Genomic DNA, 17,171 nt, shown 5'->3' with positions numbered 1-17,171 from the left:
CTGGCCGTGGCTCCCGGTGGCACGGCACGGCGTGCGTCAAGTCATCACCGGCTCCGCGGGAGGCGCTGTGCTGCGCTGTGCTGCGCGGTGACGCCGCCGACGACGCGCGCTTCTCGTCAACAAGTGACTCGCGGCCTACGACCCTACGACGTCCTGGAAGCAGAAGGCCCGGCCGCGGATCCGACGTCGACGGCTATTCGGACGCGGCAGGAATTCCTGGGAGTTCCCCGTTGTGCCCGGCCCTGGCGGCCCTGGCGGCCCCGGCCAAGGGTGCGAAAGGGCCGGGCCTTTGATGTGAACAATAAAAGCCCGGAACAGGCAACAGGCGGCAGGGCGCGGCAGGGCGAGGCGTGGACCAGCATACAGCATCCGCGCCACCGTGGCGCGGTAGGGGCTGCCGAGTCCTTGCCGACAACTTGACGACGCCCGCCCGCTGCCTGCTCGCCAAGACGAAGTGCACCGCGATGCAGTACAGTGGCGTGGCCAGGCGCGCGTCGAGGTCAAGAGGAGCGTGTCCCCGCCCCGCGCGAGGCCCGCAGGCCCGCGGATGCGCGGAAGGAGCCCCCGCGACATGGCAGCACCACGCCGTCCTCGCCGGCGAGTCGGGCGGCAGGCGAGTCGCAGCCCAGCCGAGGAGCTGACGGCGAGCTGACGGCGTGCTGACGGCGAGCAGACGGCCAGCTCACGGGCAGCGCGGCGCGCGGACGCCCCCCTCCAGCCATCATCCCATCGCTTCCAATTGAGGCGGCCATCACGACCACTTGTGCCAATCAAGACTCGTTAACCTCCCCGGCCGTGCCCACCCCGCCCCGCCCCGCCCAACCGCGCCCCGCGAGCCAGGGCCCCGCGCCCCACCCGCCCCGCCCCGCCCCGGTTATCCCGTCAATTGAGAGGCTGAGGGGCGCGGGGGCCAGGGGGCGGCGGCGTCCAAAGGCATGCGGTAGGCTGTGGGTCGCAGCGACGCCTCGCCGCTTGCCTCGCCGGCCCGGGTCGCGTAGAGGATGGAGGCCATCATGGCGTGCCAGAGGCCCGGCCGGCCTGGCCGTCGGACGGGCTGTGCCCTGGCGGCCCTGGCGGCCCTGGCTGCCCTGGCTTGCCAAGCCGCCGCCACTGGCCTCCACTGGCAGCCACGTCGGCAAGGGGTAGGGAAGGGAGGGCGGCCCGGACGGACCAGACGGCGGCACGGCACAGCAGACCGCCGTGGAGGACAGGGGCAGGCAGGACCAGCAGGACCAGCAGGACCAGGATGGCGGCTGCATCGCCCGCCCTCCCCTCGCCGAGCAGCCTTTACGTCACCTAAGGGCTTTCTTTCTCGCGCTCCCCCGCGACCGGCCGCGACGCCTCCAGAGTGTGACAGAGACATAGGGGGACGAAACATGCTCCACCTGACACGCGGACTACCTGTACTTTTCCGGACGAGACGTAAACGCCTCTGTCAATATTGTTTAAACAAGGCAGTAGAACACTGTATTATGTCACTGCAGAACTGGAAACTATGTTCGAATAATCTGACGCGGAAGGGAAGAGACAAAATAAATTGTTTAGGTTGTAATGGAAGAGTCTCCATGCCAAAAATATATTCTCGTCTTTCGCCAGGATGGTTGGAAAAGGCATTTTACAAGAATACGCTGGTAACTTTCCTGTGGCACATGTTTAAGTGAACCGCGCATTCGGTGGCACCCTCGTCATTCTAGCCAACCCTTGCAAAATTGATGATCACATTGCTGAAACATCACGGTGCTGGATCAGCAAATTCCCATGAAATAAAACAAAAATTATCAATTGACCATCTTTATGATATGTTTGGATAAGCAAGAAAAGACTATGCATTCATTGTTTTTACTGTTTTATGTTATAGTGCTGTCAGCCTGCTTGTCATTCTGCCGTCTGGTAACCATGGCAACATCATACAAACATAAACTAAAACTAGGTTATGTTCATCTGTTTATTGATCCAGTTAAAAGACACTTGACGTTAAATATGCCTATTCATGGACTTCTTTTTACTGAAAAGGACTCCTTTTTAAAAATATATTGTCGAGCAACACAATGAGGCTATTGTCATCGTGTTTGCGTTCGTGGATATCTTAATGTCTTAGCTGTGCAACTAGTGATCTGTGCTGGAGTGCCTTACAGTATACTTATTGGAATTATGGAGAACTACACTGTGACAGGACACATAGGTGAAGGAGCTCACGGGTTAGTTTTGAGAGGGAAGCACCTACCCACTGGACGAGAAGTAGCTTTGAAGAAAGTAAAGGTTAGACGTTTAGAGGATGGCATTCCAATCAGCATCCTACGAGAAAGCAAAATCCTCCAAACTGTGGATTGTCGCTATGTAAGAAAACTGATCCCTTGTGAAAAAGGTTTTAGCTAATGCAAATTTTTAATCATTTTTTTTTTGCTTGTTTTGTAGGTAGTGAAACTTCTGGACTTTTTTCCTCAAGGCTTGGGCTTTGTATTGGTGTTTGAGATGATGCCATCAGGCCTGTGGGAAATGCTTCATGACATAGACAATCCGATTACACCTGCACAAGGGAAAAGCTACATGAGAATGCTATTAATGGGACTCAACTATCTGCACAACCACCACATTATGCACAGGGTAAATATTTCTGTTCTACTTTTTGTTGCAAGGAATCAAATCTTATTTAATAAAAATCGGCCCAACAGGACTTGAAGCCAGCAAATTTATTAATTAGCTTCGAAGGAGAGCTAAAGATTGCGGATTTGGGACAAGCAAGATTAGTTTGGACAGACACAAAGGGAGAGTCCAGACCCTACACCCATCAGGTTGCAACCCGCTGGTACAGGGCTCCTGAACTACTGTACGGTGCAAGATTCTATTCTAAAGCTGTTGATCTTTGGGCTGTTGGCTGCATTTTAGCAGAGGTCATCATGAAAAGCCCCATTTTCCCAGTAAGCTGACATTTTAATATAAAACCTCAGTTTTCTTATGTCTTTGGGTAGTTACAGTAAAAAGTGAAGGTTGTTTTATTTTTCAGTAACATAATTTATTTTCCGTTTTCAGGGTGAGACAGATATTGAACAATTGGCTATGGTCATAAGTAGCCTCGGAACACCAACAGAAGATAATTGGCCTGGCTTAACATCACTGCCCGATTATAACAAAATAACATTCCCTGAGTCACGTAGAGTGCCTTGGGAAACACTAGTACCTGACAGCCCCCCTGAAGCTTTAAGTCTTATTCAATGCTTCTTATTATATGATTCTGATAAAAGAATATCAGCTCAGGAGGTATGGATAAACTGCTGAATAAATTAGTAAGTGACAAAATTATCCCCAAAAATAATTTTTTTTAATGTCTTTCAGGCTTTGGGACACTCATATTTTTTTACACCACCACTTGCATGTCCTCTAGCTGAAATGCCTAAACCAAAAGACGGTCACCGCAACAAGTTCATAGGTAAACCTTAACAATTAAAAATCAGGACATCTTGTTTCTACTGACTTTCTTCTATAACAATGCATTTTATTACAGACAAAGAAGTGAGAGCGGATGTACCGATAGATGAATTATTTAAAGATCTTGCAGATTTTGTACCATGACAAAACAGAGTCTTAACTGAATAAGACCTTCATTTAACACAACAATTAATTAGGATAACAATCCCCTCAGCATTCCCCTAGATGTGGTATAAGCACTTGTTTGCTAAAAGAGTATCACAATGCATTCAAACAATAGTGTAACCATTTCTTGTATGCTATGCTATCTTTGTAAAAATACTATGATCACATTTATACATTTCAAAATGTACCTAAAACCTATTTCATTTTTATATTGAAAATTCATTACATTTTAAAAGAAATTAAAACCAAACAAGATTTTTGGTCAATAGAATTTTTTTTTTCATTTTTACAAACAACATAAGACCAATCAAAATAGATAAAATTCACATACAATGTACAAGTCTACTGATTAAACAGCTGGGCATATAATACTCCTAGGCTTTCAATGTTGGCTAACATAATTAATCGCAAGGTTTCTGTGTATTGGGGTCCTGGAAAATCTTGAGTTGAGTCTCTCCACACATTGCCATGTGCATCTGATGCAAAGAGATCAGGAGCAGGGACGTGGTCGCGCATGTAGTTCCAAACACAGTCACGCAAAATCTGTACAACCTGAAAAATATTGTAAGGGATGTGCTTTTAACCAATAGTTAGAGAGACACAAGAAAGAAGTTGTGCGGAGTGTGTCTTACCTCTGGTGGTTTTAAATGGGGGATGACATCTCTCAAGCTGGACAAGGGACTCGGAAGTAACTGGCCTAACGCAAGTAAACTGAGCAGTCTAACTGTTGTTGGTAACAATGATGAGTCTCTGTGTTGACTGCAAGAACCCCACTGAGCAATCAATGTTGCAGTAACTGCTCGCAGAAGAACTGAGCAATAACATAAAGCGGGCCTGTGCAAAGCGATGAACCAGAGGATCTCCCACATTATTGGTGTTTCTTCCAGTTTCCGTCTGATGAAACAGTCTCTCTCCACGGTAGCCTGGAAAAATTAAGTTGAAAAGTTAAAAATAAAAATAAACTCTGATCTTAAAAAATTATTGCTTCTTAGAGTACATACTTTACACCCATCTTCATCGGGCCATGGTAAACCATTGTACATGACATCAGGTGATATTAGTTCCACTAGGAGTAAAGAGACAGAAATCACAGTGCTTAAGGAAAGAGTAGCCGCGCCCGGCTCCATAGCACTAGGGTCCAGAATTGCATTAGAAACACAACAAGATCTGATGGCATTCAATAATAACTGAGTATTTCTATGAATTAATGATGGTGGGGTGGTATTTTTCTTCTTTAATGCTCGAAGGCCAGATCCTATAACACCAGCATGAAAAACTGATGAATGCCTTTGAGCTAAAACCCAACTAAGACCCTGCCAGAAAAAAAGAGAAAGAACGGGGAAAATTAAAAACATTGTTGGCCTTAAAGTTCCTTTCAGTGGGAGATTCATTGCCATCTCCACAGAAATTAAGGATTCCAATCATAATACAAACAAACCTGCTTCAGATTTTCTTCCATTATTCTTAAATCCGTTTCCTCAGCTGTCAATGTTTCCTCATTTACAAGATCATTTGCACCAAAGAGATGAGTTGGGCCATGAAATAGAGACAATTCCAAAAGTGTCCTCAAGGCAAGAGCTCTAGCACCGGAAGATCTCAGGGAAAGCCTTGAAAGAAGCTTGCATGCTAACACACAACCTTCAAATCCTTTGCTATCATCCTCTGAAAAAAAGACAAAATAATAAAAATAAGACAAGTTAAAGTTAAAACTAAACATATAAAAAATGCAAAATTAACAAGGGGGGGAAATGAAGTAAAACAAACCGTTTTCTATACACATGAAGAAGTATGCAACAGTTGAATGAGCCAGTCTCAAGGCATCTTGCATACTGGGAGGTGTAACAGAAGTTGGATTTTCACCAGGCTCTTGGACAAGAGCCAGAACTAATGTTTCTGAGACAGCATGGGCCAGATCAGGATCAACACTAGAGCCCAAGGCAGAACAAGCCGTTCCTATTGTTCCATACACTGCTTTAAGAACTGGTTGGCTGTGGTTACGTAGCTTTCCAGATCTCTCCCACCTAAAATTTAAAAATTAAGTTAGAGAAGAAGAAAATCAAACAGATTCCCATACATTGCAAACCAAAACAAACTAACCTTAACAATGTAGACAAATTTTTCCAAACATCTCTGGCAGATGGTTTATCATCTTTATTGTGAAGAGCTTGTTCAAGACCCAGCTGCAAAACATTGGAGTGCTCCATGGGAAGACTAGTTCTGTTGGGTTTCTTGGCACTGCCATTGGTACTGGCCTGGTTTTCTAAGAGCTTAGCTATTACACTCAAGTGATTTTCAGTTTTGGCATTAACTAAAACATATGCAATGGCATAAGGAAAAACACTTGGACTATGAAGGCCTGCAAATTAAGAGAGCAATGAAAAGCAATTAAAATAAGAACAGATGCAACATTTCAAAATAAATGCGACAAATAGATGCAAATTTTACCCAGAAATCCTATAAGTCGGAGTGCAGTTTGCACTCTTACTCTCAATGGGCTAAGTAATAAAGGGAGAACAATTTTTAGTTCTTCACGGAATGAGCCCAGGCAAGGAATCAATCCCTCAGTACGGTGCAGCAAAAGAGAAAGCTCTTGAAGAAACAATTCTGAAAACAAAAAAATAATTAAATGAATATTAAAGGACTGTTTTGAACGAGCTAGACATTGTTATTTTAGTGTGCAATTTAAATACACACCTAGAAACTCTTGTCCATTTTTTTGCACCACAATCTCTTCTGGGGTTGTTGGAAGCAGGTTTGGAGATGGCGGAGCAGCACAGTCCAGAACCAATGATAAAATAGTAGGTGCACCAGTTGGGCAGCGAAGAACTAGGTGAACTAAAAGATCCTGAAAAGCTTCTCGTCCTCCGTAGTATGATAGCCAATCAGCAGACTGTTCAGCCAGCTGACTCAGAACTTTTGGAGTCACTGTAATAAAAAAAATTGGTTTATAAAAAGAACACAATAATTTATTAACAAAGAAGAAGTAAGGAATCTTACATGTGTGTAGTACGTCCATACTGAGTGAGCGCAGTAGTGTTGTTGACATGGATGCTAGTTGAAGAAGGAACGGGACAGTAGAGTTCTGCTGGTGAGTGGTAACTGGGTCTGTCACTTTTGGTCTCTCAAGACTCCACTGATGAAAAATGAGACAAACAGGTGAGATAAAAGAAAAATTCATTGCCATACAATTATCAAAAATGCTTGCTTGAAAATTGTTATACCTGAAATTGTTGGAGGAGAGCCCGTCTCATGTCACATGAGTGGCTTCCAGCCAAATAACCCAATATCTGGACAACTGAATTAAGTTTTGGAGCTTTGGGTCCTTGTTGATTGCTGCAGAAATCTTTCAAACCAGCTGCCAACACCCTTGTCATCACAGTGCGTGGGAAACAACTGCCCACATGCGCAACAACCCAATCAAAGTGAGGGCTATGGGTAACACATGTGTCTGCACAACAAAGAGAATAAATATTAATTTTGTAAAGTACAAAAGAATAGAAATTGCAACAGGATAAGAAATACTACCTAAAAGAGCATTTATGCATGATTCAGTATCAAAGTCCATGAGACATGAAAGACACTGGGTGGTGATATCAATAAGGCTTCTAGTTGCTCTGCATGACATCCAAAGCTGAAGAGACTGACTCAAAACACCAGAATGTGTAGCTCTTCCTGCGAACCGGCTTGAAATTTCTCCTGATGGATTCAATGAAATACAGAAATGGATATACTTAGAAAAATGTAATAAAAATAAAAATGTTTTTGAGAAGATATGTTCTGACCTAGAAGCTGAAGAGACCATTTGCTGATGATGGGAGCCCATGCTTCAGGAGAGCTGCTGACAAAATCACACAGAACATTGTGCACCTCTGCGACAATGGATTCTTCTTGTGCAGACAACTCAATGTCAGTATCCTTAGAGCCCCTCTTAATAGCAATCTGCAAAAGTATTTTTTATTGGTACAAGTTTAATGGCTAAAAGTAGTAGGAAGGCACAAATTCCTGAAAATACCTCAACATTTTCAATGTATCGGCCAACAACTTCATCAAAGAGGGAACAAAAGTACTCTAGCACAGCCTCTCGAGATGCAGGCAGAGTTTTAAGTAGAGACAATGCTACACGAGCAAGCCCAATATCCAAATGACTTCTTCGAGTGTTTCTAGTAGCTCCAGTGATGAAAGCACGTAAGTCAGCCATAAGGTCTGAACCCACTATTCTGGCACCGGAGGGATTCATTTTGAAGATGGGCTGAAAAAAGGAGAAAGTATCATAAGTATTTGTTGAATGTAATGCCTGAGTAATCCTGTGCAGAAAAACAAATGTCAAACTATGTAAAACATAACCTACATAAAGTGACTTATTCATTCAAAATTCTCACTTAAAAAATTGTATGAAAACAATCGAAATTAAAAAATGCTGCCTGATTCAAAATAGATCCAAAAGAAACGATATAAATCCAGAGAAAGCTTCCTTCGTTAAAATTATTATAAGTCTCCATGATCCAAACATAAACACAACGTACCTTTAACCTCCAAGGTAAGCAGTGGCAGCTGTCAGCAGCTGATAATTACGACAATGCGGTGAAGTTAGAGCTACTGACAAACCGGTAGGAATGATTGAGACTACATCGCTCCATTCAGATACTTAAATCAGTGATAGCTTAAGAGAAAATGTGTATATGACGAAATAAAAGCAGCCGCTGTTTGCCCCAGGGAGGTGTCGCGGCTCGCCGCTCCTTCTCTTTCTGCCGTCTGCTAGTGTAGGTGCCGGCGCGGGAGTGGGCTCGGGGGAGATACTGGATCGGGGAACGACCGTCGAGGCTGGGCCAGCGCGGGTGCATCGCCACTCATCTACTGCGACCAAATAAACACTGAGAGCTGTTTTCAACGAACTGCTTTATTGATTGCGACACGATGACATAGTTTTATTCGACCAGGTCCTCGCCGTAGTGATGCGAGAGCACGTTGACGATGCGTCGCACAGGATCGATGCAGAGGAAAGCCACGTCCTGAGGGTGCTCGGGGTTCAGCGGCAGGATGGGCTCGCCGTCCTCGTCCTTGGCCACGACCTTGAGCACCACGGAGCGCACCACCACGATGCCGTCGGGGTCCTTCTCCACGCTGTCGACAAGAAAGCAGGTCATGACGGGCAGCGGGCGCGGCGCTGGTAGGGAAGGGGGCGACTGGCGTGCCTGACGAGGTGCTTGTAGATGGCGCGCGCCGTGTCGATGTACGGCGTCAGCGTGTCCTCGTACTGGCACCACTTGCCGCCCACTACCAGCAGCCGCAGCAGCTGCACCAGGAACTCGGCGCGCTCCCCCGCGGTGAACACGTCCCAGTCCTCGTCCTCCTCGTCCACCAGGATCTGCGGGCAGGGAAGGGTGAGGACTCTAGGGTGAGGCCGCGCCGCGAGGCCGGGCGATACCCCGCGCCGCAGAGGCTGCCGGCCCGGCGATACCCCACGCTGGCAGCGCCTGCAGCGCCGGCCTGGCCGTCTGGCCGACGTAGAGCCTCGACGCGACGCACCCCAGCGGTCAGACGGGAACCACGGGAACCGGGATCGTGCGGGCAACAAGTTAGACGGAAACTTATCGGAAGTCGATTCGATAATCGGGTGCTGGCCAGAGACGCCGCACTGCGGCCTGGGCACTGGGCGGGCTCCCCAAACTATCTCCGCTCGCAGAAACGACCCAGTGGACATTCTGATCCCGAATTCTGTTTCAGAAGTCGAACACCGAGGCCGAGCAAATCAACCATCAGTTACATGCGAAGCGAAACTCCGCCCCGTGCGCGTTCTAGGCCGGAGAGTTGAGGGTCTGCGCATGGAGCGACAGGGCATACTTAAGCCACCGGTGGCGTGGCTGTGGCTACTGCGGTTCCTCGCTGCTCACCCTGCGGAGGCGGTCGTTGATGACGATGTCGCCGACCTGCGTCTCGGCGCACGGCGTGATGAGGTCCTCCCCCCGCACCACGCCCACCTTGGCCAGGCGGCGGAACAGCGCCGTGGACGTGAGCGAGCAGGGCACTCGCTGGACGGCCACCTCGTGCGCCGCGCCTATGGGGCGGCAAGGACGTCAAGGACAGCGACAGACGCGTCGAGATTCAATTAGTTGTCGGTTTTGTTCCGAGACTCACGCGCTTTTCCGGCCGGGAAGGAGCGGAGCGTGGAGACGACGTGGGGGTCCCCGAAGAAAGCCTGGAGGGATATAAAGCTTTCATGAACAGTCTGAACAGTGCGGCAGCGCGGCCCCATGGCGGCGAATGGCGCCGCGCGGAGGCAAAGTCAAGCGCAGTCAAGCGCCGCTGCGTACCCGGGCGAGGTCCTCCTTTTGGTAGACTTGAAAGGCCTCGTTGAAGGAGTAGCGCTGCGCCCGGAGGTAGCCTTTCATGGACCTGGGCATTCAAGTGGCGCGCTGAAAGCGGCTGAAAGCAGAGCCCGCCCGCTTACCCTACCCCAGGCTCACCCCGTTCTCACCCCCACTTACCACTTTTTCAAGAGGCCATCAATCGAGGGCTCGCTCAGCACGCAGTCCGTCTTGGTGTCCAGACAGACGAAGTGGAAGGGCGCGGCCGTGGCCGGCGTGGCCGCCGTAGCCGTCATACTTGCTGTATATTTGCGCTTACGGCAAGTTACGCTGCGTCGCGCTGCTTTGACACCGTCACCAAGGCGACGCGAAGGACGCCGCCGTCGCCATGGCGACCAGGCCGCTCCGCGGCTCGGATGGCTCGCTTGGTGGCGGGAAAGCCTGGCGATAGGGGCTAACTTCGCTTCACGCGCCGCAGTGCGTGTAGCAGATGGGCGGCCAATCACGAGCAGCGTCGCTCTGTCTCTCTCGCACCCCTGTGGACACACCCCATGCGAGACAGAGCGCGGCGACCACCACGCGGACGCTGCAGGCTGCCGTCCCCACAATGCACGGCGATACGATACACCGGCATCACGGCCTCGAATTTTGCACACCGCCGGGCCCATACAGCGCGGAGTCCAGTGTGGTGGCGTGGGCGGCGGGGCGGGGAGGCATGGCCGGCCGGGGTGCGAGACGCCGAGCCGGGCTGCGGCGCTGGCCCCGCTGGCCGCGCGGTGGTGGAGGCAGCCCTCTCCAGCGGCGCGGAGCCGGAGCCGCTCAGTCTTGTACGCGCCCTTCCCCTGCGAGCTAGGCACCCCGCCGGCTGCCGACGCACACCGCCGACGCACGCGGCGGACGCACGCGTGTTGAACGCACCCATGGTGAACGCACCCATGGTGAACGCACCCATGGTGAACGCACGCGACGATGAACGCGTGGTTCACGCTAGTGGTGAACGCACGCAGTAAACGCACGCAGTAAACGCACACGGTGAACGTACAGCCTGCTATCGCACGCGTGGTGAACGCGTGGTGAATGTACCCATGGTGAACGCACGCGACGACGAACGCGTGGTTAACGCTAGTGGTGAACGCACGCAGTAAACGCATGTGGTGAACGTACAGGCGGTGAAGGAACGCGAGGTGAACGCACGTGGATACACGGCGCGATGCAGCACAAAGTGCCCTAGCACCGCGGGGACCAAGGTTCCTCCGGGAAAAATGAGGTGAGTCCTTCGCTGTAGTAAGGAATACCAAATGTAAACAAAAGCCCCGTGTTCAATGTGTAACGACGAGACTGTAGGTTCGAACTGTTCACACTGTTTCCAAAAAGAGTACGCTTCTGTTAGTCTGCGAACAAAAACCACCACAAATCAAAACAAAACACTTCAGGGAAGGAATGAATGAGGAGCGTACCTGAACTCGGCCCATTCATTCTCAACAAGACGCATCGTGAACCTCCACCTCCATTTCTCTCTTTCTCTCGGTAATTGTTCCCTAACGACGTGCGTGGCCGCGGCGCTGACCAGACCGCGCCTCGCCACACCTGGTTCTGGTGCTGGTCCACTACAAGTAGGCCTCAACTGTCGTTAGCCGGCCGGCATACCCCAGCATCCGGCTGTACATTGTTTTGCTGATGGAGTGCCTCCAGTCGCGCTTGGTTGTGTCACATAGCATCGCAGATCCTCGAGTGGGTTTAGAACGGGAGCCTTTTTTCCTCCACCTCGACTCAATAACGAGAGATTAAAGAAGACAATAGAGGCAAATTTGACGAAGCAAGCACTGAAACGAACCTATTTTCCGCTGTAACCTTATGATAAGAATGAATACGGTAATTCTTTGTCTATGCCCCCACCATCTGCCATGTTTTCACAAGTTTCGTTTTTCATAAGTTTTGCTGATGAGGGAGATGCTTATAGTATTTCGATGCCTTTCCCTCCCGTCGTTCGGTTCGATTCAAACCCCTGGCGCCAAACAGCCCGCTCCACTGGAGAAGAGGAGGGGGCTGCTGTCATGAGATAAAGGTGGTGATGCCATCCAGGGCCACCCAGCGCCGCCGAGGGCCGCCGAGGGCCCTTGCAGTAATTAACCAAGTCGATGGTCCGTGAGGGTGCGGCGCGGCCCCGGCCGCGAGTACAGCCTGCGAGTCCAAAGAGTGGCGAGACGCGGTGCCCCGCGGCCGCTCCGAGAGTGCCAAGTGTAAGCCGTGCTGCGGCGCCACTGCGGCCCCACGGGCCGGGGGCCGGGGGCTCGCCTGGCCCTAGCTTAGGGTGCCCCGGGGGGTCGGTGGGCAATCCCAATCCCATCCGGGGAAATTGCATGCCAAGTATTGGAAGTACAAAGGCAGCCGCAGGCAGCGCGAGTGCCGGTTGGGCCGCGGAAGGCCGGCCGAGACCACGGCGATGAGGTTTGAGCTTCAGGACGCCCGCCCACGTTATGGGCCCCGGAGAGTCCTGAATCCCGACTCAGCCACGGTGGTACCAACAGGTTCCCCGTCCGAAGGGTAATCCCTCGGCACCACCCGTGGGTGTTTGGATCGAACCCCATTTGACGGACGTCGAGATCAAACCGCGCTGGCGGGGCCTGCTCCGCGGCGAGAGGGTGTTGATAGTCGATTAGTCGATAGGCTGGCCAAATGGGGTTTCTTCTGAGGGGCCTTAATCAATGCCGTCGCCCGCGGTAAAGCAGCCAAGCGGCGGAGGCAGTACAGTCGCCCAAAGCGGTTCGTAATGAAAGAGGCGAGGCGGGTGGCTGCGGGGTGATACAGTCCGGGGCGAGAGCGAGAAAGAGGCGGTGGGTGGGGGGTGAGTTGGGGGGGGGGGGCTTACCGGGGAGTCCCGGCGCCCCGGCCCCAGAGTATCGGGTAACAGCGCAGCATAACAACGTTCGCATACCTACACATATTCAGGGGGTTGGTATTCCTTGAACCTCCCCTGAGACCCTCCCAGCCACCATTGACACAAGTCGATGCATCCAGGTCCGAGGAGCGAGCGCGGGCAGGCCCTGGGCAAGCCCTGAGGCAACCGTCCTACGTCAGTCCGTCAGACCGTCCCCGTCAGCCCTGGCCAGTCCGTCAGTCCGTCTCCGAGGAGCGGGCAGGGAGGGGGCGGCCCCGCTGTCGCCTTCTTCATCCCGTTATGCATGAAGCCCTGCTTGAGCCTTGCCCTGCCGCCCTGCAGCCCGAGAGTCGTTTCGGTCGCTCTGTCTCTCCACCTGTACCCCATGAGTGCGAGAGGGACAGAGCGAACCGCCACCGCACCCCCCGCTCCGCCACCTGTTTTGGGCGGCAGGAAAAAACGCCTGTTTTTGCGCCTCTTTTAATCGAATTGTTGATGGCTTTGCGTTTCTTCTCCCCCTTCTCTTTTCCCGCCGAGGACGCCGCGTGTGTGCGGGCCGCATTAACGCGCCAACAAAGTTCCTCCTGTTTACTTTCACTGCCGTCCCGCTCGCCAAGGGCAGGAATCGAGTAGTGTGGGCGCGAAGCGGCGCCACGCAAAGTCTTCCTTCTAGCCTCGCAGCATAAGGCGGCCGCGTGTGTTTCCTTGTCGGTAAATTTCTGATAAAGTCATAAGCACACAGTCCCTTGTTTGTAAAAAGATATTTAAAAAATCATCATGTTAAAAAAAGGGATCTGGTCGGTGTGAATGTAATGGGTAGGCTGGGTTGTTTCATCGTTCCCGCTCTTCGTGTACTTCTCGTCCAGCAACGCTCATCGGGTATGGAAATTTAAAAATGATGGCGGCGCCCGAGGTGGCGCCAGCAGAGCAGCAAGTGATTTCACGGTTCCCCGTCCCCGCCAGAAACTCCTCCTTTTAGTACACGCGCCGCTGCGATTTTTTCCCTTATTAAAAAAAGGGAGAAAACAAAAAGCGAAAACAACGCGACGCCATTTCATTATTATTTTTCACATTACTTGGCATTTCATTTGTGTCCTCTTTCCGCCGCCGCCGGCAAGTGCTAATAATGTGATGTTGATGTGGAAGATTAAAACGCAGCGCCGCGCCGGCCAACGAAACGGCCTTCGCCTCGTCGGATCCGCAGGCCGCAGCGCCCGAGGCGCGTTTCATACGGCGAATTATTTCCCGCCAAGCCGCGCCACCCGACGGCCAGCCGAAGGCCAGCCGACGGCCAGCCGAAGACCAGTCGAAGACCAGCCGAAGGACAGCCGAAGACCAGTCGAAGACCAGCCGAAGGCCAGCCGACGGCCAGCCGAAGGCCAGCCGAACTCTGCTGCGGGGCAGCGGAACCAAAACATGGCGTCGCTGGCGACGGGAGCCGACCAGCGGAACCAAAACATGGCGTCGCTGGCGACGGGAGCCGACCGCAATTTCCGAGGGTGAAAATAACATGCAAATACGAGCTGCGCGCTGAAAAGGGCTCCGCAAACTTTTTTTGTTCGTTCGAAATCGGTGCAAACACAGTAAATACAGCTTTGCCCCGCTTGCTTCCCCACCTAAGTAACAATAACTTGCGTGCATTTTGTGCCCTCCCCCCTCCCCTTGCTTCACGGCGCCTCACGTCGCTTCACGGCGCTTCACGTCGCTTTACGTCGCTTCACGGCGCCTCACGGCGCTTCACGGTGTCCGTTTCCAAACAAGCACGGCCGGCCCTGAGGCTCGCCCTGAGGTGGGGCACCAAAGTGGCTGCCTCGTGGGCGGCGCGGCGCGGCCTGGCCTAGTGCATGGCGACGCCTTGTTTGCACGTCCTACACAGTCGGCGAGGCACGTGGTCTGGCGTTGTCGCGGGGGGACGGGATGGTGGTTCGACGCCCGGCAGACGCCGCGCGCAAATTCCATTTTCCAAGTCGCTGTGACATTCTAATTGGAGTGGAGTGAAGCTGCGACCGCCGAGTCGAACACGCCGAGCATCGCGTCGGTCGTTCCGAGAAGGCAAACTTGGCCGCAGCAGGAAGTGGCGGTGCCGGCGGGGCTGGCGGGGCGCGACTGTGACTCGCCGGGGTTGAGAAGGGAGGGGGCGAATGCCTGTTGACCGTGCCTCTAATGATAGGCCAGCCGACTGGCGCCGGGGGCGGCGGGGGCGGTGGGGGTGGCGGGGGCGGCAGCAACATGAACTAATGTAAACGGCCGGCTCATTATTGGCTGGCGGTGGCGGTCGGGGACCGAGGGCCATCATCTCCTCTGCATCGGCCGGACCGGGCTTCACGTTGAATGGAGCGGCCCGTCGACCGCCAACCAAGCCGCCAACAGCCCCGGAGCACCAACCGCGCGCCGCACGCAGCAGGGGGCCGGACGGCCGAGGCCCGGCGTATTGGTGACCCAAAAGACGGCCTTTTTGGGGTCGGCGCGGCGAGGCGCCCTTCCGGCCCCCTCGACGGCCGCGTCCGGCCCGTCCCCGGCACGGCCCCGGCACGGCCCGGCACGCCGCGGGGGCCACAAGCTCTCACGCACGTCAAAGCTACGTCAAGTCGGTTGTAATTTGCGGCCGCCGGTGCTGTACAGCCGAGAACAGGTGCCCGTCGACCGCGGTCGACAGCCCCGGAAAGACCGCTCGTCTGCGACGTGCTGGCGCTGGCCTACACCCAAGAAAAGGGGTTGTTGAATCAAGGTGATTTACTTGAACAAGTAAATGAAGTGAAGGCACTTATAGTTGCAAGTGAATTGTCTTGATCGTTCAGGAAATGACCTGTGTACTTGCCTGAAATTTCCATACCATTCTCAATCTTTGATGATCGCGCGGAGCACTTTCGAAGGGGCGTGGTGGGGCGCGATGGCGACGCGGGGAGTCTTGTTGTCGCTGGCGTCGCTGGGTAATTTGAAAAAGAATGGAAAAAGGAAAACGCCTTCGTGTTGTTCGAGGCGTGTAGTCTGGAAGTGCGCGGGTGGGGGTGGGGCGCACAGTGGGCCAGAAGACCGCTTGAGCGGCCAAAATTCGAGACGCGTTTTGAGCTCCAGAGTCGCTAAATGAGACTCGAACCGACCGTGTGACCCCACCAATGGATAGCTCTCCGAACGAGGAATCCATTGGTGGGATCACACGTCCAGTTCGAGGCCCATTTAGCGACTCTGGAGCTCAAAACGCGTCTAGAGTTTTGGCCGCCTCCACTGGTCTTCTGGCCCACTGTGTGGGGGTGGGCGGGCCCTGATCGCCTGTTCGGCCCAGAGGCACATTCCGAACATCGCTCTGTCTCTCTCGCACTCATGGAGCGTCCCGCAGGCCTGCGAGAGAGACAGGGCGACTGCCTGTCATGGCCTCGAGAATAAATAACGACTCCCCCTTCCCCTCGTGACCACGCACCGGAGCAACAAGTCCGCACGCCGCGTCACGTCGAATGCGGCGGCGGCAGCGGGGAACACGATCAGACAAGTGGCGCCGAAATCGGCGGTCCTCGGAGCAGCGCGCCCGGCCGGCAGTGGAAAGCGGATTGTTCTGGGGGCTGCTGGGAGCCGTGCAACCCCCGCCGGTAAGCCATCGGCTTGTCCCAAAGTTCCGTCGATGCCCTGCAGCCCTTCGGATACTCGGAGCAGCGCGAGGTGGTCGAAGGCAGTCGAAGGCCCGGAGGGCTGGATTATGGTCCTTCTTGTTCCTGACTGCATTACCGTTTGGCCCTGCCTGGCCCTGCCTGGCACTGCTTCGGCGCTTCGGCGCTTCGGCCCCGGGCGGCTGGCTGTGGCTGCGGGAACACTGCTCGCTGTGGCCACGTTGCCACGTCACCATGCAAAGCGGATGAAATTAATTTGTATCTCAGATTGGTTCGGCGCCCCGCCCATGTCAACGCCGGGCTGTGCCGCTGTGTTGCCATGCGCGGCGTGGCCTTGGGCTTGGGGTGCTTCCAGTAGCTTCCAACGGCCTTCAGCAGAACGCTGGTCGGCTGCAGTGCGGCGGAGTCCTCGGCGGAGGCCGTGGCGGAGGCTGTACATGCCGCGGTGCAGGTGCCAAGACAGCGCTCCAACTATTTGGCTGCCCCCGGCCAAACCCAGCAGGGCTGGGGGGGGGGGGGCGTGTCGCGGGGAGGGGTACTTTGATGTGGTCCGAGCTGCACGCCCAGAGTGGCCACCAGCATGCAGTCCGGCCTCAGATGTAGGTCCATCCCGGTTGCGGATGGCTTTGCCCGCGGTTTACTCACACACACGTCCTCGAACACACGGGACTTGCTTCCAGGCGCCTGACCGCCGTGCCGGTGCCCTCCACGGCGTCCTGGGCGGTGCTGGCCGTCCTGCTGTCCGCCGCGCACCCCACGTGGCCGTCGCCGGACGCCGAGCCCCACATCGAGCCC

The 17,171-nt window shown here is 53.4% G+C and overlaps 3 protein-coding genes across 3 annotated transcripts; 1 reads left to right on the top strand and 2 right to left on the bottom strand.

The window, feature by feature from the left end:
* The first annotated feature begins 1,205 nt into the window (after nucleotides 1-1,205).
* LOC117643576 (cyclin-dependent kinase 20-like) lies at nucleotides 1,206-3,642 on the top strand. The gene is made up of 6 exons (XM_034382534.1): nucleotides 1,206-2,337; nucleotides 2,416-2,604; nucleotides 2,673-2,918; nucleotides 3,031-3,258; nucleotides 3,334-3,427; nucleotides 3,503-3,642. Exons 1-6 carry the CDS (start codon nucleotides 2,152-2,154, stop codon nucleotides 3,568-3,570), a joined length of 1,011 nt encoding a protein of 336 aa, XP_034238425.1. The 5' UTR covers nucleotides 1,206-2,151; the 3' UTR covers nucleotides 3,571-3,642.
* A 264-nt stretch (nucleotides 3,643-3,906) lies between these two features.
* Nucleotides 3,907-8,356, bottom strand: LOC117643575 (integrator complex subunit 5). The gene is made up of 14 exons (XM_034382533.1): nucleotides 8,115-8,356; nucleotides 7,604-7,840; nucleotides 7,374-7,530; nucleotides 7,117-7,287; nucleotides 6,813-7,039; nucleotides 6,589-6,724; nucleotides 6,286-6,516; nucleotides 6,037-6,195; nucleotides 5,689-5,947; nucleotides 5,356-5,612; nucleotides 5,030-5,253; nucleotides 4,593-4,904; nucleotides 4,224-4,514; nucleotides 3,907-4,143 (listed from the first exon to the last, which is right to left on the bottom strand). The coding sequence occupies exons 2-14, from the start codon at nucleotides 7,826-7,828 to the stop codon at nucleotides 3,934-3,936; spliced, it is 2,859 nt and encodes a 952-aa protein (XP_034238424.1). The 5' UTR covers nucleotides 7,829-7,840; nucleotides 8,115-8,356; the 3' UTR covers nucleotides 3,907-3,933.
* A 144-nt stretch (nucleotides 8,357-8,500) lies between these two features.
* Nucleotides 8,501-10,210, bottom strand: LOC117643970 (cilia- and flagella-associated protein 300-like). The gene is made up of 6 exons (XM_034383157.1): nucleotides 10,077-10,210; nucleotides 9,903-9,984; nucleotides 9,727-9,787; nucleotides 9,483-9,646; nucleotides 8,784-8,956; nucleotides 8,501-8,712 (listed from the first exon to the last, which is right to left on the bottom strand). Exons 1-6 carry the CDS (start codon nucleotides 10,190-10,192, stop codon nucleotides 8,517-8,519), a joined length of 792 nt encoding a protein of 263 aa, XP_034239048.1. The 5' UTR covers nucleotides 10,193-10,210; the 3' UTR covers nucleotides 8,501-8,516.
* Nucleotides 10,211-17,171: the final 6,961 nt, after the last annotated feature.

Source organism: Thrips palmi, unplaced genomic scaffold (assembly GCF_012932325.1).
Source record: "Thrips palmi isolate BJ-2018 unplaced genomic scaffold, TpBJ-2018v1 HiC_scaffold_17, whole genome shotgun sequence".
In the NCBI taxonomy this organism is placed as follows: Eukaryota; Metazoa; Arthropoda; class Insecta; order Thysanoptera; family Thripidae; genus Thrips; species Thrips palmi.
Note: the sequence above shows the minus strand (reverse complement) of the source record. Positions and strands in the feature narration are given on the sequence as shown.